This window comes from Panthera leo, chromosome D1 (genome assembly GCF_018350215.1).
Source record: "Panthera leo isolate Ple1 chromosome D1, P.leo_Ple1_pat1.1, whole genome shotgun sequence".
Taxonomy (NCBI): Eukaryota; Metazoa; Chordata; class Mammalia; order Carnivora; family Felidae; genus Panthera; species Panthera leo.
Genome location: NC_056688.1, coordinates 107,615,493 through 107,642,238, shown reverse-complemented (window position 1 = coordinate 107,642,238; position 26,746 = coordinate 107,615,493). Strand labels below are relative to the sequence as shown.

Below are 26,746 nucleotides of genomic sequence, written 5' to 3'. Positions count from 1 at the left end.
TTATTTATTTTTAAGAGAGAGAGACAGACAGACAGAGACAAAGTCAGAGTGTGAATGGGGGGTGGGGGAAGGCAGAGAGAGAGGGAGACACAGAACCGGAAGCAGGCTCCAGGCTCCGAGCTGTCAGCACAGAGCCCGACGCGGGGCTCGAACTCACGAACCGCGAGATCATGACCTGAGCCGGAGTCGGATGCTCAACCGACTGAGCCCCCCAGGCACCCCTAATAGTGGGCATTTCTTGCCTGGGATGCAAAGGATCAAGGTCAAGAAATACTGCTGCCCACTGTCACTACTACACTGGCACATACCGGAGCCTTCTGGAAGCGGGCATAGAGATTGTTGGGAATTTAGGGAGTTATGTCATCTTTTAGCGAGGGTGGGAAGAGAGGCTGGAACCGCTTCTTCAGGTTCCAGGAAGGCGGGAGGCAGGGAGACTCGGGGCTGGGGAGCAGGGCATATCTTGGGAAGAATCACCATCCCCGAGCACTGGTCTGTGTCTGGTGGCAGGCCTGAGCAGAGCCGTGGAGGTCAAGACAAGGTGGGTGCAACCTGGCAGCTGCTGGGATTCTGCCTGCTGCTTCCCCCGATACCGGCCCTGGGGGACCTTCTGAGATCTCTGCCCCGGAAGGGCAGGGCAGGAACCTGGGGCTGGGGGCTGTGCCATTACTTCCCAAACCATAATTCCCTCTTCTCTTGGGATCGTGCCTCCAATTCTCCACGTTCGGCTCTGTGTCTTGTTCGTGCTGTCCCTCTATGGCTGGTCTTCTTGGGGCCCAGCCGCTGCACAAGGTCAAGCAGGAACCTGGCCGAGAGGCCTGTTCAGTTCACCCTGCTTGAGTGTGAAGGCCCTGGGAACAGCACGGGCATGAAGGGGCCCAGAGCCGGAAGAGAGGGAGGAGGGTGGGAATGGCCAGGGTGTCCTCAGAGCGTTGGGGTTGTCTGGTGGGGGAGAGACTGGGGCGGGGAGACGTCTGACCTTCATTCAGGACAACCTTTCCCAGCTTGTGGCCTCAGTTTCTCCGTCTGTAACATGGGGTGTGCAGGACCTCTGTGTCCCTTTAAAGTTCAGTAGTCTGCTCTGGGAAGGCAGGAGAGATCAGAGGAGAGAACCCATCTCTGCCATGAGAGAGAGAAAAGTGGGGGAGAGAATGGAGAACAGAATACGAAATGAGGGACGAAGGGAAGCTAGAAGGAGGGACACGGCTTGACATGGGGCTGAGACTCCAGGGCTGGGGTTTGGGACCCAGGCGCTCCCATCAGGCCTGCTCAGGGTTCTGTCTTCCAGAACCCCCCTCTCCCAGGATATCAGCTCTTCCCCATGCCTGCCCTCCCCTTCTCATCTCTCCACTTGCTCTGTTCATCTCCGCGGGCTCTATTGATGTCTTGCACACCTCTCCCTCTCCTCTTTTACCCTCCGTCTCCCCCCCTGGCTCCCCAACGTCACCCCCTCCAACTCTCTCCACTTCCCACTCACTGATATTGATTGGCCTCTAGGCGGTTTCCCTTCCTCTCCTCTCACCGCCACCGGCTCCTCCCTCCTTCCCTCTGGGACCATAAATTTTCTGCCTGCTCAGAGCTGTGTCAGTCTCTATTCCAGAGCCTGGGGCACAAGGATGGGATGGAGAGGGCAGGCGGACAAGGCTTCAGGGGGCCCCAGCCCCGCTTTGCAGGCTGCAGTGTCTCTTTCCTCACGGAGCCATGTTCCACCTCGAAGCCTTCCTTCTCTTCTGGGGACCCCTTTCTTCACTTCTGAAGGGCCAGGGGCCAAATGGGGCCACGTGCTCCCACAAGGTTGGGGAGGTGACCTGGGCAACAGGGGAGCTGTCCTGGGTGCTGACTGCATTCAGGCGTTCCCGTCCGGCTCACGGTGCTGGAAGATGAAATTCAGAATCAATTAGCAGGAGCCAGCCCTCTCCTGCCTGTGCGCCCCCATTCCCTGTCCCCTTTCTCACATCGCCTCCCCTTTCCTTTTGCCCTTTCTTCACCACCCCTCCTCACTCTACTACCCTGTTTCTTTGGCTCCTTCCAGGTCCATCTCCACCTCCCTCCCTCTTCCTCTTTCTTGACCCTCTGCCCCCCACCCCCACCCCTTCCCTGGTTCGAGGAGACCATCGTCTCACTGAACCCAGATTGATGTGGGTGCAGAGGTCACATCCAGATGAAGGGACGGGAGTCTCTCTGCACTTACCTCTTGGGCTATGACAAGTGCTTCCCAGAGGTCCCCAAAACTCTGCGGTGGGGAGTGGGGGGAGGCAGATCCCAGTGGAGGGGCACCTAGAAGAAGTGGCTTCCTCGGCCGAACCTAAGTGACCCAGGAAGGGTTTTTGTCCTAAATGGGACACTCAGTGGACAGGTGTCCTGAAAACTCCGTGGAGGGAGAGGTTGAGGCCGGGGGAGGGGAAGATCGGAGGCGTCCAGCGAGGGTGTGCTGGGTAGGGGAGCACCCTTTGGGGAAGGTACTGAGAAGACTGTACGTGTGTGACGTGTCTTCCCCTTGAGTACCTGTGAGGCTCTGGGTCATTGTTTTTGGAGGGTGAGCTGGGAGGAGGTGTCTGTGTGTGTGTTGGCTGTTCATCGCTTGCGGCCGAACACGTATGTGTGCGCGCATGTGTGCCTCTGTGCATGTGCACACCTCCTGCCCCTCCCCCGCGCCGAGTGTGAGTCCGTGCGCCAGTGTCTATGAGCACATGTATGCATGTATGTGTCTGAGCCTGTGTGTGTGCCTGCGCGCTCACTGGTGCCTGTATGGGCACGTGGGTGTCTCCATACCCGTCCACATCCCAGCGTGCACGTGTGTTCCGAGGGGTGCGTGCAGAGGTGGCCGTGGCCACATCTCTGCGCGCTGGACCAGAGAGGGCACCACTGGGGTTCGTCCAGGTGCGGGGGAAGGGAAGGCGGAGGAAGAGAGCTGCCTCTCTTGCTAGCCTCAGTCCTGTTCAATTATTCAGCAGGGCCCCTTCTCTGGAGCGGGCGGGAGGGGAGCGCGCGCGCGCCCGGGCGCGGGGGAGGGGCGGGGCGGGGCGCGCGCAGAGGAGAGGCGAGCGCCAGGCGGGCTAGCCAGGTGCCGTGCGGCGGAGCTGCCCAGCGCCGCCCGCAGATCGGGAGCCGCTCGGGTCCCTCTGCCCTGCCCCCTCCTCCTCCCGCGCTCCCTCTCCCCTCCCTCTCCGCTCCTCTCCTCTCCTCCCTCCCTCTCCCTTCCAGCCCTCAGCCTCTGCAGCAACACTCCGCTGCCTCCATCTCTCCACCGGAATCTCGCAGGCTCGCGCCTTTCCTCTGCTCAGTCCCGCTCCCCTCCTCTCCTCTCCCCTCCTCTCCCTTCATTCCCCCCCTCACCCGGATTTGTTTCCCTCCTCCCTTTTCCCGCCCCCCCCCCCCCCGGCCGCTCCCTCCTTTCCCCCCCCCCCCCCCGGCCTCCGTCGGGCGGCAGCGGCAGCAGCGGCGCGGCCGGCCCTAGTCTCCGTCGTTCTCCCGCTTCTCCCCTCCGGCCTCCCCCCTCCCCCGGCTCGGTTTTTCCGCAGGATTTCCCCCGCTCTCCCATCCCTGCTTGGCCCCCGCGCCTCCCCTACCTCTCCACCCGGCACCATGCCCCCTCCCCCGGGCGCTCCCCCGGGTTTCTGACGGCCCTCTGCGCCGCTCCGACCCCGCCGGGATGCGGGCAGACCCTTAGCTCCTCGAGATGGACCCAGGCGTCCTGGACCTTGGCGTTGCCGCTCCGCGGACCTCGGATTCCCCGGCGGGATCCAGTTGATTTCGTTGGCTCCGGACCGAGGCTTGGGCTCTGGTTTTCCTTCTCTTCACCCCTACCCCCCCTCCCGGGGCTCGGAGCCGGAGGGGGGCTTCGCGGGGCTGCGCAGCCCCGCGTCCCCGCCCCCGGCCATGGGGCTGTGAGGCGGCCGCCCCCGGGCCGAAATGCCCCCCGGGGGGAGCGGGCCGGGGGGGTGCCCGCGCCGCCCCCCCGCCCTGGCCGGGCCCCCGACGCCGCCGCCGCCACCTCTGCTGCCGCTCCTGCTGCTGCCGCTACTGCTGGGGGCGGCCGAGGGGGCCCGGGTCTCCTCCAGCCTCAGCACCACCCACCACGTCCACCACTTCCACAGCAAGCACGGCACCGTGCCCATCGCCATCAACCGCATGCCCTTCCTCACCCGCGGCGGGCACGGTAAGTGGCGCTCTGCCGTGGCCGGCCCCCCCCACCCCCACCCCCGTCCCCCCTCCCCGGGCCTCCCGTGCGCGCGGCCCCGGCCCCGGCCCCGCGGGCCGCACCCCAGCTTGTGCGCGCCGAGGCCCGGCCCCTCCGCTTTGCGGGCCCGCGTTCCCTCACCTACCATCTCGGGCTCCCAGCTCCTCGGCCCCACCCTGGCCTCTCCATCACCCCCTGCGTCGGCCTCAGCTTGGCCGTCATCGCTCCTTTCTTGCCTCACCTTCACCTCCTTCTCCCCATCTCGGTCTGTCAACCCCTTCCTGTTTCCGCTCCCATCACCTCCCCATCTCTGTGCCTTCATCCTCGGTCCAGCTCTCCCCCTACCCTGCCCTCTCCTCCACCTCTGCCCCTCACCGTTTCTCCAGCCGGCTCACCTCCACCTCTGCCCCTCCCTACCTTCCCACTGCTCGTCCGGCATCTCTGGGCCTAGTTTCTCATCTTTGTCCCCCCAGCTATGCTCCCCTCCGCCCCATCTGTCATCTCTGCCTCTGACGTGTCCCGTCTCTTCCTCTCCCACCTCTCCCATGTCCGCCTCTATTTCACCTCTGTCCCCCCCCCCCCCCGCACCCACCCCGTTTCCCCTCTGACTGGCCTTCCATCACCCCCCAAACAGTCAGCTCCCTCCCCTGCCCCAGCCCTCTCCGGGCCTCATCTCTCCTTTGCAACCCCTCTGCACCTCTGCCCTACCTGCACCTCTGACCCCCAGCGTCTCTCACCTCTGCAACCTTACTGCTTGGAACTCACACTCCCCCCCCCTCCCCGCCCCAGGCTCCCTATGATCTCCCAGCCCAATCTCCCCACCTCCCCTCATCCCAGTCACCCCATCAACCTGGGCCAGTCCTCCGTCACCTTCCACTTCCTGTCACCTCTTATCTCAGCCCCTCGTGACCCTTCCATCTCAAAACCGGCTTCATCTTCCCTCTCAGACCTCATCAACTTCCATTTCCAACCTCCATCACTTCTTGTTTCGGCCCTGTATCACCTCCCGCCTCGGCCCCCCATCACTTCATAGCTTCAACCCTCAGGTTCTCTGTGTGCCATTCCTTCCTAACTCCGTACCTGCCGCCTTCCACCTCTGTCCTCCCTGGTCCCCGTGACCCCTCGCTTCTCGTCCCCGCACCCCACAACTTCCAGCCTCTGCACTCTCTCCATCACTGACACGTCCTGACACTTCACCCCTCTTTCCCGTGCCGGACCCCATCGCTTCCCATCTCAGGTCCCTCCTTCCCAGTCCAGATCAGACCTGTCACCTCCCATCCCGGAGACCCTATCACTTCCCATTTTAGTCCACACATCACGTCCCTTCCCTGCATACTGGCATCCCTTTCCATAGGGGACCCGTATCCCCTCCATCTGTGTACCTCTCTCCCTCCCACTTCTGCACCTCCCCCCCTCCCATCTCTGCGCCTCCTTCGCCTCCTGTTCCTGTCCCCCCATCACCTCCCACCTTGACTCCCATGGTGTTCTGACATCTCCAAGCTCCCATCACCTTTTATCTGGACTCCTATCGTCTCTCATCACTGTGCTGTCACCAGCTCTCACTCTGTACCCTTGTCACCTCCCATTTCTGTGCGTCCATCACTTTCCATCTCTGCCCATCCAGCACCTCTCTTTCTTTTTCACTCCACTCTTGTTCCTCCCTCATCTGCCATGCCTGTGTCTTCCTCGCTTCTCCTCCGCGCCCCTCCCGGTCCACCATTTCTGCGCTCTTTGCCTCCCTCGTGCTACTCCTCCTCCATCTATCTTTGCTTCCCAACCTTTGCCCCTGTGTCCCTCCCAATCTTCTCACCCCCTTTTCTACTCTATCTTTTCCTCTTTTTCCGTGCTCTATTCCGTCTTTGTCCCCTTCCCAAGAGTGGCCCCTTCCCACCCTCCTCTCTACTGCCTCCCTCTCTCTCCCCCAGTGTACCTCCTCTCATGTCTTCATAAGACTGGGGTCCTCTCCATCCAGCGCTCTGCTCCCAGGTCTCTCTCTTCCTCCACTTCCCCAGCCCACACCTTCTCTGGCTCTTAACCCCCTTTTTTCTCCCCACAAGCTCTTGGGCCCTCTGTGCCCTCGTCCCTCCTCTTCATTGTCCCCTCTGGCTCCCCAGAGGCCCAGTGATTCCTCCCAAAGGGGCCCGGATAGGACGTGAGCCTTCTGGGCACTGAGGCGATGTGCAAAGTGGGCAGCGTGCGTGCAGTGAGGAGCAGAGGGCCAGAGGTGAGAGAGGAGTAGGCCCAGGAGAGGCCAGCAGATTGGAAGGAGGGACCTTCCTAGGAGCTGAGTGGCAGAGGAGGGCTCAGTAAAGGAGCTGGGGTCAGGATGCAAGGAGCTGGGAGACCGGGAGAGAAAATGGAGGAGAGAGCATGGAGGTGGGGGGGGGGGTGGCGCTGCTAAGGAATGTTGGTTTTGGGGTTGCCTCAGAGATGTCCACTCCCTTGCTGTGTGGAGGAGAAAAACAGCCCCAAGAGGGCTAATGGCTGCCCAGTGCCACAGGGCAACCGAGGAGCAGCCGCAGGACACAACTGGAAGGTGGTGGGAACCGGAAGGGAGGGACCCATGGAGGGTTAGGCAGGTGAGAGGGAGGAAGAGGGTCAGAGGACAGATAGAAGAGTTGGGAGGAGGCCCTCTGGCTGGCCCCACCTCTGTTTACCTTAGTCAAGAGAGGAGGGGAAGAGACAGGTTTCTCTTGGGACCCCCTGCTTGGCTAGAGGAAGAGGCTAACTTGGGAGAGCTTTCTAGACCAAGGGGCATCCTCCCTCTCTGCCCCAACATCTCCCCCGCATCCCCCGGTGTGAGGGAGCCTCTCCTTCTGCACTTGCTTCTCTGTGTCCTTTCTCTGGGCTTCTCCCCATATTTCTCCTTGCCTTCCTTCCCCCCTCTCCCCCCTTCCCTCCTCCTTTCCTCCTTTCCCTCCACTTACCTCCACCCCTCAACCCCTCCTGTTGCATAATATCCATATCCACCTGCCAGATACCCATTGACACCCCTGCACCTGATGTCATCTGGGCTTGGGTGGGTGGGTGTGGGGGGGGGGGGCACCTGGATCCGAAAAATGCCCCGAGGGGGTGACACTCTCCTGGTCCTTGACCCTGATTCTGGTTTCAGAGCCTTTCAGCCCCCGACCTTTGTTTCTACTACTCCCTGAAGCCAGGGATGGAGAGCTCTGGATTCATCACTCCAGCTTATAAAGGGGGCTGGCATTTATTTTGATTCTGCACATGGGTGGGTGAACTTGGGGTCTGTGACTGGATGGTGTGTGGCCCAGAAGTGGGCCAGAGCGCTGAACCCAGGGACTGTGGAGACCCCCCCGCCCCCCGCCACCGCCAGGGTAGTGAAGGTCCATTTACAAAGAGCCAGGATGGGCTATGGGCACCTAGGACCGTGGCTTTTCTGGATTGTGCAGGACGTTTTATCCTCTCATGATTTCGAGATCTACCAGAAGGTTTCTGTCATGGCTTCTAATGCAGCTGGGAGACTGGCAGACGGACGGGCTGCACATGTAGTTTGAACCACAGGGGCATCACTGCATGGGTGGTTATTCACATGGAATGAGTTTATTGTTTGGGTCTGGGTTAGCTAACCATTATTAATGATTGTGTGTGTGTGTGTGTGTCTTTCTAGAATGCAGGTGTGTGGGAACTATATGGAAGGTTCTTGATCGTTTAGTGTCTTACTGGGTCAGTGAATTTCTGCGTCCAGGAGGCCCAGACTATGCGGGGTGTGGACAGAAGGTGCCAGCCCTGGGCTGTTGGCAGTGGGCACCTGGGCCTGTGGCATCTTGCTTCTGGCCAGAGGCTCTCTTGTCTTGGGCTTTGGGGTTGTGTTCCCCCCCTCCCCCGGCCCTGTTGTGCACTATGGCGCTCACTAGCTACGTGGGGAGGTCAAAGACAGTGGGTCTGGGCCTCCTAGTGTTAATATTCTGGGCCTTGGCTTAGGCCCCTCTCTTCTCCGGAGCCCTTTCTGGAACCTTTCAGAGGTTCTAGATGTGGTGTGGTGTCCTGGGCTCCTTGTCTCCATGCCTTCCCCTCCAGGGGAGTCTGGTGGCCGGGGGCATACAGAACAGCTTGCAGAGGGGCGGGGGGGGGGGGGGGGGGAGGCGAGAGTTATCTCCAGGGCTCGGGGTCCAGCTGGGGAGCAACCAGAAGGGACCTGGCAGAGCCCCATCCCCCTGCCTGCCTTCCTCCCCTACCGGGATGGAAGGAGGCGCCCTGCTGGGGGGAGAAATGTCTCCCCAGGGTAATTACTGCTGCCCCAGTCCAATAAGCCATTCAACCTCATCGGTCTAAGACAGTGTCTCTCCACCCGATTCCCCCACAGTGTAATAAACGCCCTTAGGCTTTAACAGGCCCACCCCGCGTAATAACCAGCTGCAGCGTCAGAACAGCTGGGTAATAAAGCCCCCGGGGAAGCCGGGCTGAGCGTGGCCTGGGCTGGGGACTGGAGGGCTGTGGGCAGGTGCCCTTTGGCCTTGGGCGCGGGGACGCTGGCCGTCCAGTCCTGCCCTCGCTGCCCGCCCAGGCCTGCCTTTGTGCACTTTTACCACAATGTTTGCTGGCCGCCTCGTGTCTCCTATCGGAGTCTGCCTCTCCACGCTGGGTCTTTGTGTGCGGCTGGGTGTGTCGTCGCCTGGGTGTGGGTGTGGGTGTGGGGTCTGCGGGTGCGTCACTGGGGACGTGTCTGCCGTGGGGCCCGGGGCTGGGGTTGCCGGCCGGGCCCCCGATCCCGGAGGCCTCACTGCCCCGTGGGGCACGGGGCCTGTCCGCTCCTCAGGCCCTGTCTGGGTTCAGGCCGGGTTCTGTACACGGTGATGTACTGTCTGGGGTCCTGGGGTGGGGAAGTGAGGAGAGAAGGCCTCCCTTCCCTTAGACCTGGGAGGTTTGGGAACAGGCTCCACAGAAATGGGGTTTGGCAGGTGTGAGGGACCAAGAAAACCAATGAGCCCCACTCCCCACATCTACCTGGGGGCCCCCCGGAGCCCATAGGGTGGAGAGGCAGCGGCCTCTGGTCCGGGAGGCCGGGTCAGGGGGCCGTGTGGAAGAAGGTCAGCAATCTCTGTTCCCCTGGCCCTCCCCACCCCCCAAATTTGGACTAGCAGCTTGTGAGTGGAGGGGGAAGGGAGGACCCTGGGTATGGTGGTTGCCATGGAAACAGTCGGTTTTCCAGAGTGCTGCAGTGTTGGGAATGGAGAGACTGTTGCCGGCTGAGAGGCCTGCCCTGCACCCGGCCTTCAGGCCTGGCCCCTTCCGGGCAGGTGACCCGCCTGGGGTGGGGGTGCGGCTCACTGTGTACCCTGCCCCCAGCCAGCCCTCCACCCTGATCCTGGGGCTCCCTCCTGACACCGGGGCCTCCAGCCCCCACCCCGTACCGCCCCCCCCCCCCCCCCAAGTATAAAGGATTCGTGGGTCTGGAGGGGCCAGAGCCAAGCTGCCTCTGTCTGCTGAGGGTGCTCCAGTCACTCTCTGTGGCCAGATGTCAGTTTTTAGACGTCGAGGTGGTTCTTTCCTGCCTGCCCTGCCCTGGGGGCCGGGGTCATCTCTCCTCTCAGGCCAGATCTGGGGAGAGGGAAGGCGCTGATGACCAGCGCTCTGGAGAACAGTTCCTTCTCCCCCAACCCCTGCTGCCTCTCTGGGACCCAGGCAGGAGTCTCCCCTTCTCCCCTCAGCTCTTCCCTGGGCCTGCAGATGGTGTAGACAGTGCCTCCGTCCAAGGCACTCAGGGTCCCTCTCCTTCAGGGGCCTAGGGGCTTCCTGGGGTAGATCCCCCTCATCCGTGATTGCCCAAACTGCAGTGGGGCGCCTAGACCCTAAGGTGAGAGACCCCAAGGTGCTTGAGGGGCCTGGCCTTGAGGGGGGTGACCAGCTGGGCTGCCGTCTTGACAGAGTTTGTTCCTCGGAAGTGTCTAGGCCCCAGGCCCTCCTCAAGTCTCCCTCGGGCCTGCCCTCCCTGGCTCCTAGCTCCCTGACCCCACACCCCAACTTCTCCTACCCACAAGGCCCCACTTTCCTCCCAGCCTACTTCAGGCATGTGCCCTCAGGCCCCACCACCTTTCTCTCTGGATAAGTCTTCCCCTAAACCCCTCTCCCCTCCCCCCCCCCAGAAGTGCTTTGAGAGGAGTCGTTAGTGGCTAATTATTTAATTAAGCATTTTATGAATCTCATCTGCTCTATTTAGGTTCTAAAGAATGCAAGATAGTTCCCTTCCTTGTCTGAAGGCCCCCAGAGTAGGAGACCTCTAGGCTTCCCAGACAAGGCTCCCTTCCAGGAACCTGGGTGTCCAGCCCCCCACCCCCAACCCAGCCAACGGTCTGCCCCTACCTACCCCTTCCACCCCCCAGGGAGCCCAGTCAGCCGCAGGAGGGAACATGGCAACTAATGGGGTTTATTTTGGGGCTGAGATCGTTAGGGACCTCACACCCGCCCCCGGCAGCCGGATGGAGGAGACTGAGAGGGGAGAGAGGGTGGGGTGGGGGAGGGCAGGGAGAGGGAGCCTTCATCTCTGGCTCCTGTTCTCCCACTTTCTCTCACCTACACCCCTCTCTGTCCCTCTCTGTCCATCTGTCTCTCTGCCTCCTTCCTCCTCTGGCTGTCAGTCTCTAGTCCGCTGTACCCGTCTCCCCATCCCCCAAGGTCTGTCTCTTCTTTGATGGGTAAGGCTCCAGGCACCCCCTCTTTGGGCCCCAGGCAGCCCCCCTCCTAATTGGGAGTGAAAGCAAGGAGTCCTGGACAAACTGGGACCAGGATTTCCAGGGGCTTGGGAGGAGGTGGGGGCAGGCAGTGGAAGGGTGCCAGCCTGTAGGCGATGAGTCAGAGCTGAACACAGCCCCTGCTCCACTCGCCATCGCCTGGGGCTCCTTCTGCCTCAGTGCTTGCTCAGCTTGGCCCCACAGAAGCACACACCTCCGACCTGTCACCTCTGCCAGCCCTGGGAGAAGCTGAGCCGGTCGGGCCCAGGCCCCCCCCCCCCCCCCCCCGAGGTCGGTCCTGCCTGCCCTCGGTGCGCTTCTCAGTCCCCTTGCAGCCTCTCTCTGGGCTCCCTCTCTGTGCCACTCTCTCTGTCGCCTCTCTGTTTTGCTGTAATTACAGCTAGAATCCTTGATGAGGCAGCTACGTCTGTCCGTGCGCGTGCACAGGCCCTCCGCCGGGCACCCGCCCGCCAACTGTCCCCTGGGATGGCAGGGCCTGGTGTCCCCGTGCTCTGGTTGCAGCCCCGAGGACCTGCTCGCTTCGCTCTCCTGAAGTCATCTCTCCTTCTCCCTTCTCTCTGCAGCCGGGACCACATACATCTTTGGGAAGGGGGGAGCGCTCATCACCTACACGTGGCCCCCCAATGACCGGCCCAGCACGAGGATGGACCGCCTGGCCGTGGGCTTCAGCACGCACCAGCGGAGTGCTGTGCTGGTGCGGGTGGACAGTGCCTCCGGCCTCGGAGACTATCTGCAGCTGCACATCGTAAGGATCCTGGCCCCTGACCCCCCCCCCACCCCCTGCAATCCGCTCAGTCCCCTCACCGCCATGGGATCAGCACCTCAAATCCCCCCCTCCCACCCCCGATTCCTGGAGGTTCCTCTGCGCGGTTCTGCCCCTGAGACCTATCCCCTTCCTGTTCTGCACTCCCGGAGCCGCCCTGGCCGGTCTGACGCTCTCCTGAGACCTATCCCCTTCCTGTTCTGCACTCCCGGAGCCGCCCTGGCCGGTCTGACGCTCTCCGGCTCCCCACTCCCTGGCTCTGGGTCCTCTGACCTTCCTGAGCAGAGGGGCCTCCTTGAGCCTTCCGGGCCATTCTCCTGCAGCCCACATTGTGACTCCCCCCGGGGCCGCTGCCTGCTCCCCGCTGGGCCACCCGGGGCAGCCCACTGTGTCCCACGCCTGTTCTTGCCACGCTTCTTCAGGCCGCCCCGCCCCCAGAGCAGCCGCAAGGCACGTTGCCTGAGATCCTGCTGCTGTCTATGCTCCCCTGTAACCTCCGTTCCCGTGACCTTTGCCCTCCCGGCAGCCCCTTGACCCTGCCTCCCCTATAGCCTCTGGCCTCTTGGCCGCACCCCACATCCTTATCCTGGCCTCCTGTCCCACGTGGCTCTGGCTGTTTCGCCGGGCTCCCCTCCTCCACATCTGCTTCTTCCCAGTGCCTCCCTCTGGGCCTCCCACCAAACCCGCCCCCCATCTGCCCACCCTCCCCCCGCAACATCATACCCTACCCGCTCCACCTGCCATACCCATTATACCCTCCACCCGCCCTACCTCCCTATCTGCCCCATCTGCCATACTCCCTCCTCCATCCACCTGCCACACCACCCCCCTGCCCCGTCCTACCTGCCGCACCCACGGCTCCTCTCTCAGTTTCCATCCTAACTCTAGTCTTCGGGTACCCCCTTTTCTTCTGTGACCCTTTCCCCTTCTGGTCCAGCCCCACACCCTTCCCTATGGCCTCTGGCCTTGCCCTATTTCATTTCTGCCCTTAGCCTCTTCCCTGTCCCCTCCCCACGGACTTAACCCCTGGGCCTCTGACCTCAGTCTCCATTTCCACCTCCAAGTCCCCTTACAGCTGCGTCCTTTCGCCGCCCGCCTCCCACATGCTGACCCTGGCCGGGACTCCCGAGCTGGGGGGGTTGAGTAGGGTGGCCAGGCCCTGTGTGCTGGAAAGGTCTGGGTGTGGGGGGTGGGGATCTGGGCTTCAAGGGGACCAAGGAAGCATGTCTGGGCTCTTGGCCTCTCCCCCTGATGGGACCATGGCTACCGGCCCCTCCTTGCGCAACAGCTCTTCCCGGGTGCCGTGGTTGCAGACCCCTCCCCCACCGCCAGGGAGCCAAGGAGGGAGGTGTGAGATGTCCCATGGGCTGGGGTGGAAGCGGCAGCCGCTGGGTGATGGACGGAGGAGGCCAGGCAGGGAAGTGTGTAGGAGAGGGGTGTGGAGTGGCGAGTAGCCTGGGAAGAAGGCCTGGAAGGTTCGTGCTCGTGTGACAGTGTCTCTGGAGATTGTGACTGCGGACAGCACGTTGACTGTGTGTGACATGTGGGGCTGGGTGCGGACAGCACGTTGTGTGTGACATGTGGGGCTGGCTGCGTATCGATGGCGTCAGCAGTGACAGCGGGACCTTGGGGGACTGGGGTGGGGCACAGGCTGGTGGCCTCTGATCGCTTTGCCTTTCCCAGAGGACTGGTATTTGCTGTTGCTTCAGTCTCCCGACCCTGTGGCAGGTGTGGCCGTGTCTCCGTGTCCTTCTCTCTGTGAGTAGGGCTCCTGTTCTCTCTCCACACACTCACGAGAGGCCATGCGTGGCTTCGGAGCCGAGGGCCCGGATTGGAGTCTCAGCTGTGCCACTTCCTTGCTCTGTCCTTGTGCGGTCACCCCATGGCTCTCAGCCTCAGTTTCCCCATCCGTGTAGTAGCTGGGTGCTGAGAGGACAAAGGGAGGCCGTGAGGTTTAAATGAGATGGCGCGTGTCAAGCCCTCGGGACACGGCCTGGCCCATAGGAAGCGCACAGTGTCAGTCCACACCCCGACCATCTGCGATTCCACGGGGCGAGTCAATCTGCGTGCATCGCGTGTCTGCCTCTTTTGACCACTTCTGTGTGTCTTTGTGCCTGTGCGGCAGGGGGACGGGGCTCCCCGGCGCTGAAGACACAGGGTAGGGGGTCGGGGTGCAGGGAGAAGGGGTCTCCTCTTCTCTCCCAGCAGGCGAGGCCTGTGGCGGGATCATGGAGGAACGAGGCCCGGCGCCTGGTGCTGCAGAGGGCCGGAGGGGGGCGCCAGGCCGTGACGGGGAGGCTGGCGAGGGTGGGGGCCCTGGAGGAAGTGTGGGAGCCACGGGAGAGGCCGGCTCTGGGGGAGGAGCTGGGCCCAGACGGGGCCGAAGCCCCTCGGGGGCAGCCTCCCAGCCCCTCCTCCCCTGGTGACACACCAGCTCCCGCCACCGCGTCATTAGCAGCTCTCAGAGAGTGGGGAGGCGGCAGCAAAATAAGAGAAAAGCAATTTGACGTTTCTAATAAAGCGTCGCTCCACTTTGCCAAATTAATTTTGACTCCCATAATTATTTGCTGTAGGAGCGGCCGCGTTCTCCCCACCGCCGCCTAATGAGGTAATTGGGGAATTAGGAATTAATGACTTTAACAGAAGTGACAACTGACTTCACGTCGGGAGCAGCTCTGGGAGCTGCCTCTCCCCCGGAGCGCGTGGCTCTGAGCTCGGCTGCCTCCTAGGGAACCCAGGTGTCCTGCCTTCCAGTCGCCCTGGCCGGCCCTCTGCCTGGGGTCCTTGACCGCCATCACTGCCTGGCTGAGCCTCACGGGAGAAACTCTCAGCGGCGTTACTAACAATAGTACTGAGGGGCACCGGCTGTTTCCCCCACGTGCGTGGGGCGCCCGTGACCGTCCCGTCTCCCGGCGATGTTGTCAGCCTGTGGGTAGTGGGGGCGGGGGGCTTGCGAGTACTCTTTGTTAGGCAAGCCCAGCCTCAGTTTCCCTGCTTTACTACATCTGAGGAGAGATGCTGCGTGTGTGTGTGTGTGTGTGTGTGTGTGTGTGTACGCACAGGTGGCTTTCCCAAGTTCTAGGATGGGGAGAACTGGACCCACAAGTGGGGAAGGGATTGGGCGTGGATCTCCAAGTGAGCCACGGCTGCACCCCCTGTGCCCTGCACAGGTCTCTGCAAAACCCCAATCCCCTCCCCATCCCCAGGGCCACCAAGCTGCTTGGCTCTGTTGGCTGCAGGAGTTGACAGCTGATTGGGTCCTAATGCCCAGGCTGGACTGGGCTAGTCTTTCAGGAAGACCCCAGGAGTGTGTGTCCTCTCTGATGATGGGTCATGGGTCCCATGACCGTGTGTGATCCAGGGGGCCTAAGTGAGCCTGTGTGGGTGTCTGTCCTATGCAGGAGGGTGTGGGGGACTCAGGAGGCTGAGCTCAGGAGTGCTGCTGGGAAGTTCAGGGGAATGGAATAGAGGCTCAGGTTTAGGGCCTCCCGGGCCTCCCCCTGGCTCCTTTAGATATCTTTGTCTCTCAGGTAGGTTGGCCTCAGTAGCCTCTCAGATCATTCCTCACCCCCCCCCCTCCCCCGCAGTTTGAGTCCGTGTCTCCTTAGACTAGTGGGCAAGGAAGAGAGAGCACTGGCTTTGGAGTCAGGCCAACTGGGGTTCAAACCCGGGGTTCCTTTCTTGTGATGTGGATTTGGGGACGTTACTTCACCTCCCTGAGCTCGGTCTCCTCCTCAGTGAATTGGGGGTACCATAAGCTTCCTGAGAGGGTCACTGTGGGGATGGAGAGGACACACGTGCACAGTACCCACAGAGGGCCTGGCACATTTTAAGGATTCAGTGAAGTGCTCCCTCCCACTCTGGAGCCATCAACGGAACTCTTCTGGGGCTGGATCCTGGGTGGCCTCTGCAGGGTTCCCCAGGCACTGCCCTGCTCAGGGCTTGGGTCCTAGGTCCTGGGGGTTGCTGAGACCCTTTCCTCCCCTTCTCCAGGCTGCAGTCCCTGTCTTTCCTCACCTGTCCTTCCTCAGCCACCAGCCCCGTCCTCTACCCCTACCTGCTCACCTTTCCTTAGTGAGTCTGCTGTGGCTTGTCTCCCTGATCTTTTCCCATACCCATCACCCCCCAATACACACAGTCCAGACCCCCACCTCCGCTCCTGTGACTTCACACTCAGGCCTGACAACCATGGGGGACGATGAGCTACCAGGAGAGGCATGTTGATGCCCCAATGCAGGGGTCCCAGGGGCCCCGCTCAGTGCTGAGCATGCAGAGGAGGGGAAGCTTGAGGCTGGGGGTGGCGGGGAGTGGGGAGGCCAGACTTTCCTCGGGCACGGGGCTGGCTTCTGTGGACTTCTCTGTTGGTCGTCCTCTACAGAGGTTTCCACCCTCTGAGCTCCCACTGGTCCCCAACTTAGTCCCGGTCACCTTGTCTGGGGCCTGGGCTCAGTGGCCCTCACACAGAATGGGTGCCCTGTAAACATTTGTGAATATTCTGTATGAACCAAAAGGCAAGAAGCCGATATGGTTTGGGGAAGTGCTCTCGGTCCAAGCTCTGTACCCCATGGCAGCCCCCACCTCTCTGGATCTCAGGCCCACTCCCTTGGCTGCATGCTGGGGTAGGCAAGCTCACCGGCCTCCTCGGGCAGGTGACACTGTCCAGCAAAGGCATGACTGAGAGATGTGCATTGTAAAGCTGTGAAGTGCCACGGAGCTGGGCCGGTGGTGGTCACAGGTGTTCTAGAAAGAGTGAACCGTTACTCCTTCCCAGTTCCTCACCTCTACCTCCTTGTCCCCAGGACCAGGGCACCGTGGGGGTGATCTTTAACGTGGGCACGGATGACATTACCATCGACGAGCCCAACGCCATCGTGAGCGACGGCAAATACCACGTGGTGCGCTTCACTCGAAGCGGCGGCAACGCCACCCTGCAGGTGGACAGCTGGCCGGTCAATGAGCGGTACCCGGCAGGTAGGCGGCCCCGGCGGGCGGAGGAGGCGCTGTGGGTGGGGCGGGGCGGGCAGGGCGGCCTCTGATAGGATCGCTGCCTGCACTGGGGCGGGGCTAAGCGGAGATGTTTCCGGCTGGGGGCGGGGCCGAGGGAACCGCGTGGCTAGTTGGGTCGCGGGCGGGGGCGTGGCTAAAGAGAAAGGTTGGGATTTGCAAGGGCGAGCTAGTCCTCGGTGGTGGGAGTTTGTGGGCTAGGAGGGCAAGGGCAGAGCTGAGCTGGCAAGGCTGCGAGGCCAGGGCCCAGGTGGAGCTGGGGGAGAAAAGAAGAGGAAGAAGGGGAGAAGTAGGGAGAGTCTGACTCGATGGAGGAAAGAATAGGTTTAGAATTGAGGGACAGGCAGAAATGGGGAGGCAGATGCAGAAACCAAAAAGAGAAGATCCATAAGTAACCCAGAATATATCTTGGCGAGGAGGCAGGCTTGTTCCCAAGGACAGAGCCAAGGAACGAACCAAGGTCTCTACAGACAGCAGATCACAGATCCATATCAGGAGACCTAGATAAAGGAAGAGAAGTGACCACAGAGATGCAGAGAAAAGGAACCCGTGTCTCAGGGAATAGGGGACATGGTGAAAGGGAGAGAAGGCCAAATGACAAGAGTGCCAGCACATTCCACGAACCTTCACTGGCAACCTACTAGGCATCAGGTCCTGTGCCAGAGACACCGGGGAGCAGGACACGGCCTCTGCTTGCAGGGAGCTCGCAGTCTAGGAGGGGTGAGCCCAGCAACCAGACCCAGTTTCAACAGTGTGACAGCTGTGGTGGCCCAGGACAAACCAAGGTCTGAGGAGCACGGGGAGAGAAGGGGATGAGGACATGGGAGGAATGAGGAGGCAGAGAAAGAGCCTCAGAGTGAGGGGGCAGCCAGGGGAGGGGTGATGGAGAGATATGGAAATAGTCACCGAGACAAGAGCAAAGACGGAGGCAGCTCCCCAAGTGAGGCAGAGAGATATATGGAGACGTGGTGGCACAGACCCAACCAGTGGGAGAAGAGGTGGACAGAGCCTCGGGAGGGAGAGGAAGAGAGCCCAGTGCGGGAGATTGAGAGGGTGGGGGAAACAGAACCACTGCAGGGGAACACTGCAGAAACGTAGACATGCGGAGGTATAATATGGCTGAGTGACCCTGCATAGTCACACACACGGGGGCGACCGAGGAGAAGCGAGAGCACGTGCAGCCTCGGTCCCTCTCCGAGGCAGAAGTGACAGCCGAGGCGGGGGCTGCCCCACCCCGACTGAGGAGGGCGTGGGCTGAAGGACAGGGAAAAGTGCAGGTGTGCACACCCTCACGGGCCCACTTACGCCGTCGTAAAGACGCCGGTGGAGATTCCCAGCTCCCAATCACGCAGGCTTGTCCCCAACATTCTGGAAAAAAAAGAGAACCACGTGGCCCCAGAAATACAGAGGGTGATGGACACACAGGCCAACCACGGACACACGGCTGACTGCAAATACTCAGATGGTCAGACAGACGTAAGGGAAACGAGAGTCCTGCAGAGGGGTGCCAGCCTACCCCAAGGTTCTGGGCGCCTGTGGGGCCATGCAGGTGCACAGACACTCCCATGTGACGGCTGGCACGTGCACAGGCCAGGCCATGTAGGTATGACTGCCCTGGGATCATCAGTCTCCTCTCTCTGTCTCTGTCTCTGTCTCTGTCTCTGTCTCTCTCTCTGTCTCTCTGTCTCTCTCTCTCTCTCACACACACACACACACACACACACACACACACACGAGGGCAACCTTTGTAGCAGCGAGGACATTGGCCTCGGCTGGACAGAGCCGGGCTGGGAGAACATGAAGGTTTTACCACATCGAGCCATGACTTGGGTCCAGAACTCTTCCCTCGATGCCTAGCAGGCCAGAGGCCAGGTTGGAGGACTCGTGTCTGCCCTTCCTCTGCTCAGGGACCCCTGGCTGGGGGTGGGGAAGACAGCCCGTCCCCTGACTGCAGCGTGAGGGAGGATGGTCTGCAAAAGCCGAAGGTGTCATCCCCAGCGATGCGAAGCAGGCTGGGTTAGTGGCGTGCATGGGCCCAGAGCCTGGGCCTTCCAGACTTTCCGGAAGCCCAGAGACTCAGCTCTTGGACTCTGAGTCAGCAGGGCCAGACTTTTAATCCTGGATCTCCTGATGACAAGCTCTGTGGCCTTGGGTGGGTCGTCCAGCCTCTCTGAATCTGTTTCCACCTCTGAGAGGTAGGGATCATACACGCTTCATAGCAATACTGAGAGAATTCTGTCCGATGACCCAAGGAAGGCGCCAGAATGGCATGGTATAGAGGAGGCGCTCAACAAACAGAACTTTGGTTAGAATTGTTACGTGCTTCAGTGAGAAGGATGTACATTCTTCCCTTCCTCTCAGGACACACACACACGGACAAATACACGGACACACACACACACAGACACACGCACAAGTATCCCAGTGCAGGTACGTCCCTAAATGCTTCCTGCTCTCCTGCCTCCCTGCCCCTGCATGCATGGTCCGCCCCTGCTTTCCCTGCCCGACTCCCTTCTTTCCCTGCCCGACTCCCTTCTTTCCCTGCCCGACTCCCTTCTGGCCGCTTCACCTCTCCTCCAGCGTCTTCTTCAGTCCCTCTCACTCCTGTCTTCAGGGTGGGATGCCCTGTGCCACCTCTAACGGAGCAAAGAACACCGCCGGTCACTTGCCAGTCTCCCGTGCTTGGCTGGGGTCCTCTGTGGGCAAGGGCCAGGCCCTCATCTTTGCATCTCTGATACCCAGCCCCAGGAACAGAGCAGATGCTCAAGATGTGTTTGTTGAGTGACTAAACGAGTGAACAGTCCATTGTTTACTTAAAACACCAGCGACCTAAATCTGTAGGGAAGGCAAGGTCTCATTTGCCCCAGAAGGACCCAGGGAGGCACCTGCCACGCACGCATGAACACGTGGTGTGCTTGTTCACGAGAGAGGTCCACCGCAGGCCCGGCCCCGGTCCCACCGGGCAGCGAGTGTAGCTGTGCAGTGTGAGATGATCAGGAAAGCACCCCCGTAACACGTTATTGAACCCTGTGTGTGGTTTCAGTGGGAAGAGTGGCCAGATTCCCAAAGGAAATCATTTCTACTTCCACTGCTGCAGACCGGAATAATCCACAGCCTGTGGATGCAGGGAGGAACACACAACTCCTAGGCACACCGACAGACCCCTTTCCACAGGCTCACTCTCCCTCCCTCTCCCTCTCCCTCTCCTGCCCCCCCCCACACACATATACACCCCTTCCCTCCCCATCTCCAAGAACTAGACAATGGTGAGTGGAAAGAGGACACAGGTGGGCACAGCAGGGTTGAGGAGGGGCGGGGTTGGGAATTGGGGAAAGGAGCTAGAAGGAGAAAGGCTAGTGAGTGAGAGGGGTCAGGGGCTGGGCTGGGTCCCCAGGGCAGAAATGAAAGGGAACCTGAGCAGAGACGAGTCTGAGGGTCTTGGAATGCGACTGAGATGGGGAAAGAGAGCCCGAGATGGCAGGGCTGGGTGCACCTGTAGGGAGGGGCCCAGGGCAGGCGGAGAGGGCTGCCAGGGGCTGCGAGATGGCTGTGGAGAAGGGCAGGGGGGGCGGGTGGGGCTGCTGGGTGGCGTGTCACCTGTGGTGGGTGGCGGCAGGCAGACAGGAGGGTGGGCAGGCTGACAAGGCTGCAGAGCCCGTAGGAGGCGGAGATTAAGGCGGAAGCTGGTGGGGTAGGGGGGTGGGGTGGGGCTGGCAAGAGAAGGTGCAGCGAGGAGCTGAGCACCGAAGGTACAGGGAGCCGGGATGCCTGGAGAAGCGGTTTTAAACCTCACTGTTAAGTGCGAGTGCCGGGCCGCCCCCTAAATGCCGCATAAACCCCACTTAACCCATCCCTCCCCCTTCTAAACCACCCTCTAAACTCAGTAACCAGCTGGGCCACTGAGGCCCCCCCCACCCCCTAACTTAAACCCGCTAAATGCCCCTCCCTGCCCCCCCACCCCACTTCGGGATGGGGAAGGAAGGTGGGTACCACAGCCCGAGCACAGAATAAACCTGTTTAACCTCTGACCTTTGACCTTCCAGCTGCCTTTTCTTTCTTTCGGTCCCCTTTCCTTTTCTTCCATGTCCCTGTCTTTTTCTTTGGGTCACTCGTTGCCCCCAGGGTGGGGCCGGCTCCGGATGGGAGCCTAGGGAGGGGACACGGGAGGACGGGGGACCCAGCGTTTCTTCTCCCGCCTTGGGTGGACCTTCCCCCCCTTTCCGTTGGATGTCGCTGCTTACTCTGAGTCTCCTGAGAAACGCGTAATTACTTTTCTAACTCCTTTGGACTTCGCCGCCTGAGAAACCTACTGTCTTTCTAAACTTTTCCAAGGAAACTTTGATAACGAGCGCCTGGCGATTGCTAGACAGAGAATCCCCTACCGGCTTGGTCGAGTAGTAGATGAGTGGCTGCTCGACAAAGGTAATTAACCAGAATTAATTAATTAATTAATTAATTAACTTTAAAAACACTATCTTAAAGGTGCAGAGCTCTCTCTTTCCCCACCGTGCCTTCCCCATCGCCCGCCCCTTAGCGAGGGACTAATTTGCCCACCGGGATGCCCCCTTCCCCTCTGGAGTCAGTAGTCTGTGTCTTTAGAGGGGTGGTTTTGGACAAGGGTGGGGTTTTTCTCAGAAGAGGGCTTCTTCCAAACCTGGCATGGGCTGGGATAATCCATGGGATTCCTGGACCATCCCGGTAGAGCAGGCTGGAACACAGATCAGATGGGGAGGGAGGTTTCCCAAAGGGCCAGCAGCCAGGGCAGCCTGCACTGCACTTAGGAGCAGGAAGGCTCTGGGAAGCAGGAAGTGCTGATCCTAGGATCCAAAGGGAGGGTAGGAAGGCTTCACCAGGGTCCTCGAAGGATGGAAAAGAAAGAGTGAAGGCCTGCCATCCTACTGGAAAGACCCACCCAAGAGAATGGCTCCGGGGCACTGTCTCTGGAATGGGCCCACGTTGGTCCAGAAGGCCTCTTAGAAGGAGCAGAGGCGAGGGCAGGGGGCCTACTAGGAGGTAGGGGCAGGGGCAGGTGTCCCACAAGGGTTTCTGTGTGTGCCGAGCTGATGAGGAAGACAGAACAGGCTAGCTGAGAGGCCACATGTAGCGAGGCACTGCTGGGTGTGAGGGAGAAGGCCACTTGTCGCCAAGGGAAGTTGGGGCCAAGGGCAAAGCCATCCCATTCCCTTCGGAGAGGGGGCGAGCTCTGTACCTCTAAGGCTAAACTCTAGGGGGGCAGTAGAAGTGTTAAACCCCCACCTAACCAGCTGATAACTGTGCTTTTAAATGTCCACTGGGGCCTGCCCCAGCTAAAACCCCCAGATGTCACCTCCAGCCCCCCACACAGCCAGTGGGGACTAAACATGCTGATAACCAGATGTGATAAATCCGTAACAGGACAAAAAGTTAAAGGGACTGTAACAGACATCGCTAAAACCTACAGCCCCCAGCCGCACTGGGTTGCTGTCTCCAGCGGGGCGAACTTTAACCCTTTGAGGAGTTCACGGCGGGCGGGGCCACAGGGGCCAAGTTCGCTAACCTATGTAGCTTCCTCTCAATCACCCACTTCCCTCTCCCAGAATCAGAGAGGCCAGGGGAGCAGCCTGGGCTGAGGCCGGGACAACTTGTGACCCCCCAGGAGGCAGAGCTGGATGGGCCCTGGTGGGTGGGGGGTGGGGTGGGTAGGGAGCAGGGCTTGCAGATCAGGTGAGGGTGAACCCCAGCCGTCCTTTCCTAGCTGCGTGGTCACCCCTTCTCTGGAGACCTCAGTTTCCTCTCCTGGAAAGTGAAAGATGGGGCAAAACGCTCTGGTATTTCCCAGAGTGTGGAAGGGGGAGCGCACCTGTTGCCTCAAGACTTCCAGAAGGACAGGGAGAGCGAGCCCGCTCAGCCTACCTCCCGAGGGGTGCTGGGGAGAATGAGATGAAGTAAGGAAGCGGGAAGGTATTTGAGAACAAGATCTGGGCATTGTTGGAGGGATGCGTTTACCGTCAGCATCTGGCATGTGGTGGGTGTGCAGATAGATATTTCTCGAATGAATCAATTTCCAGTTCCAAACCAGGTCCGGTGAAGCCTAAGTCCCGTGAGATGCTTCCCAAGAAAGAGATTTGTGGCAAAATGAGCCTGGGAAGTGCTGGCTCCCGTTTCCGCCTCTTGGAGCTGCAGATGGACATTGGTCTCACAAAGGTTCTGGGAAGTCGTGTGAGAGAGAAAGAAACCTGCTGTTTCATGGTGAAGTGGTCACTTCCCAAACTGGTTTGACCACTATACACATTTCCTCTCCGTTTTCCTCCTAATTCTTATGGCGGGGAATAATCTTGGGAGGAGATAGTCCTTAAAGGGCTTCCCCGGGTCTGGTATTCTAGCTGCTACTGACTAGTTCTCAGCTTTGGTTGCCTCCGGCTCCCCCCCACCCCGCCCCCTTTGTAAGATGGTGACTCTGTCCAGGGCTGAGTAAGGTGCCAGGCGGCCAGAGGGCACCGGAGGAGGAGGAGAGGCTGAGCAGAGGGCCAGGCAGACGCATCCCGCGCCCGGTCACTGGCTAGAGGCCAGACAGATGGCCGCGCGGCCCGGGGAACCCGTGTTTCCAAAGAGGGGTGTTTCACAAGTCGGACTGTCCTCAGCCCAGGTTTCGGGGGCAGGGCTTTCAGGCACCTAACTCTAAACCAGATCTTTAACGAGGCACTAACCAGAGGCTAACAAGGGCTAAGCCAGGTCTTAAACCCCCCCCCCGGCGCCAGCAGCTGAAGGTCCCGGGGGCAGGGGGCAATGTAGTGGTTCCTCTGCCCCCCGCTTCCCCCAAATAAGCAACACCAAAACCAAAGTTAAATCTAAACTTAAACATAATAAATGTCTTTTCTAAAAACCAAACCAAAGCAACAAACTCAGAGGGTTAAACCGACCCCCAGATCCACTAAAACCAAAAAGAACCGCCAAACCCCACCCAGGTGGGAATTCTGAGGTGTAACTGCTGAGCGAGGAGCGAGATTGGAGCTGGAGCGGTTTTTTGGGCTGTCAGCGAGCGAAGCAAGGTCCCTTTAACGTTTTCCACCTCTGTGCCTGCACATCCTGGCGGGGAGGAAGGCCTCTGCTCTCCAGGGCCTGGTCCCCGGGCAGTGGCTGGGCCTTGGAGGGGGGAGGAGAGAGGGGAGCCTGGCCAGAGGTCAGAGGGCTTGGTGGTGGCTGGCAGGGCAGAGTGAGGTCGCCCTCACGCACGCCGGCCCTCCTCCCACGCACCGTCCTGACCTCTGGCACCTCGGTGTCGCCTCCCACTCTGCTTTGACACGCGCTGACCACTCAGCCTGGCATTCTCCTTCTCTGTCTCTGCCTCTTTGTCTGCTCTGTCTGCTGCTTCCGAGGGCTCCATGGCTCGGGGCTGGACACTGGGTGTGGGACGTTTGGGGGAGCAGAGGGAGAAGATGGGGATCAAACTGAGGGAAGGGAAAGAAGGGGGGGGGGGCGATGCCCCTGGAGCAGGAGAGGAGAGGGGGATGGGAATATCAGAGGCATGAGCATGGTGGGGACAGGGGGGAGCTGGGCTCCCTTTCCCAGCCCATGTGTGCCTTGGGGACCCTCCCCCTCTGGGGTCCCCACCTGGCTGGGCTAGGGGCTGTGGCTGACAAGGACTTTCCCTTTGGTGTCTGCCCCTTCCTCGTTTCTCCTACCCCCCCACCCCCACCCCCTTGCTGATTTCCCTCTCCACTCCTCTTTCCTTCCCTTGGCTTCCCTCTGTTCTCCCATCCTGTTCTGATCTCTCCCCACTGCCTGTCCCTCCTCTGCCACCCCTACCAATCCCCCCGCCCGCCAGGCCGCCAGCTGACCATCTTCAACAGCCAGGCTGCCATCAAGATCGGGGGCCGGGACCAGGGCCGTCCCTTCCAGGGCCAGGTGTCCGGCCTCTACTACAATGGGCTCAAGGTGCTGGCGCTGGCCGCCGAGAGCGACCCCAATGTGCGGACCGAGGGCCACCTGCGCCTGGTGGGGGAGGGGCCGTCCGTGCTGCTCAGCGCGGAGACCACGGCCACCACCCTGCTGGCCGACATGGCCACCACCATCATGGAGACCACCACCACCATGGCCACCACTACCACGCGCCGGGGCCGCTCCCCCACACTGAGGGACAGCACCACCCAGGTGAGGGCCTTTGGGCTGACGGACAAGGAGTGAGACTTTGGCTGGGGGAGAGGGCCGATGCCCACGTAGCCACCGGGGCGCCCCGGAGAGGGCCTGGGGGGTCTGGCGGGATCCCGGAGGCTGCCACCTCATCCTTGTCACAGTGATGGTTCAGGTGAGGTGGGAAAGGTCTCCTTCCGCGAAGCGGCCTTTGCCCTGGTGACCAGGGATGCTGTATATGGGAGGGTGGGCACTGTTTCTAGGGACCACTCCCAGGGCCAAGGGGGAGTTTGGCACTCCAGCTAGACCAGGCAAGACCGCCCTACCCAAGAGGGAGGAAGTCTGGACTGGGGTGAGGGTGGAATGAGCCCATCTGCCTGCCCCATAACAAAGGCCATGCCCAGTGCTGTGTGGGCAGCGAGAGAGAGATGGATGGAGCCAGGACGGCATCGCTCTGGGCAGGGCACGTAGGTGACGGCCCTGGAGGGGCTAGAAGCCCAGCTGGTGGCGGCCCCGCCCCTGGAGGCTGGTGGAGGCCCAGAGCGGCGTCTCCCTGATTGCTGGTGCCCTTGCAGGGGGACCGCAAGCCCGTCCTCCGCCTGCGACCTTGAGCAGGCCTCAGTGCCCTCTATGGCTGTGGGTGTGAGGGGGTGTGGGTACAGACGGTTCCCTGGTGCTTTACCCCCCACACTGCCTGCCTCGCCTGCTCAGGTGCTCTCTCTAGATCAGGTCAAGCCCAAGTGACTTGAGTCTATCTTCTCTTATACCTGGAGGGGGTGGTACCTGGGGGTGAGGCTGTGCTGGGGCAGGACAGGCCCGGCTTTGCTGGTGCCAAAAGCCAACGGAGCACGTGTGACTCACAGAGGCAACTTGGGGGCCTGGCTGAGTTTTCTAGCTCTTGCCATCAATGACTGTCGGCCCAGGGAGGGATCACACCTGGCATGGTAGACCGTATTTAATCACCCTGTCCCCGCGGCCCGAGCCACCTCTGTCCCCCATTGCCCGTGGCTGTCGGGCCTCTGTGCCTGGAGAGAGCGCTGTCCTCCCCGGGGCGAGGGAGAGGTCGGGGGGGGGGCGGCCCCCCGAGTCCCCCGCCAGCCTGCCTTCAGCGTCTGTAAATGAGGGCCGGACTCGATGAGCACTAAATCCCCTCCTCCCTCCCAGTCCGTGTGTAGGGGGGCCTGGCACTGGCTGACGGCCTCATCCGGGCACGAGCGAGAAGTCTGCACCCCCTTCCCCTCTGCCTTTGCTGCCAAGAGAAGCTGGGGGACCCGAATGCCAGACCTCGCCCCAGGGAGCGGGGAGCCCCGGGAGAAAGGCCTGGCCCCACCCAAGATTGGGCAGTGACAGTGCCCGGTGCCCATGGGCAAGAGAGGCCCACCAGTCTCAGTGGGAAGGGGATGGGCAGGCCATCCAGGTGGAAGAGAGGTGGGGGGGCCCTAGGGGCCACAGCTGTGCTGGAGAAGCCCCCGCAGGACGGACTGGTGCTGAGGGGCCAGGGTGCAGAAGGAAAATCAGCGATCTGAAGATGAGGGGTGGGGGGAGGGGCAGGGTGGAGAAGAGGCACCCCTCCCCACCCCAGACTCCTCCCACCCTTGGCCTTCAGCAGCCTTCTCCCCACATCCCGCAGTCTCCTGGGCTCCCTTCCCGCCTGGACTCTGGGTTTCCCCGCTTGGGTCTCCTCCCCAGCGCACCCTGAGCGCACTCCCCTCCCCGCCCCTTACATTTCGCTCATCTTGGGGATTCTCTTTCTCTGCAATCAGGAGGAGAGAAAATGCTGACAAAGTCGTCTCCAGTTGTCATGGCAACCACAGCCCTAATTACTGTGTGCAGCCTGGTTCCGGGCTCTGGGAAGGGGACTGGGAGAGAGATGGGGGTGGGGGGGGGTAGTGAGGGTGGAGCCAAGAACCACCCCCCCCCCAACCCCCCACCCTAGGCCCTGCTCCCCGTCTCTGCCTGTGCTGGCCTCCGGCGGCCCCCACG

The 26,746-nt window shown here is 61.1% G+C and overlaps 1 protein-coding gene across 1 annotated transcript in view; it reads left to right on the top strand.

Moving 5' to 3' along the window:
- Nucleotides 1-26,746, top strand: part of NRXN2 (neurexin 2) — a 79,973-nt gene that overhangs the window by 40,500 nt on the left and 12,727 nt on the right. Inside the window, exons 14-17 of the mRNA XM_042905340.1 lie at nucleotides 11,451-11,632; nucleotides 16,450-16,621; nucleotides 20,987-21,076; nucleotides 24,459-24,784. Of these exons, the coding sequence (XP_042761274.1) occupies nucleotides 11,451-11,632; nucleotides 16,450-16,621; nucleotides 20,987-21,076; nucleotides 24,459-24,784 (770 nt within the window). The remainder of the gene's footprint in view (nucleotides 1-11,450; nucleotides 11,633-16,449; nucleotides 16,622-20,986; nucleotides 21,077-24,458; nucleotides 24,785-26,746) is intronic.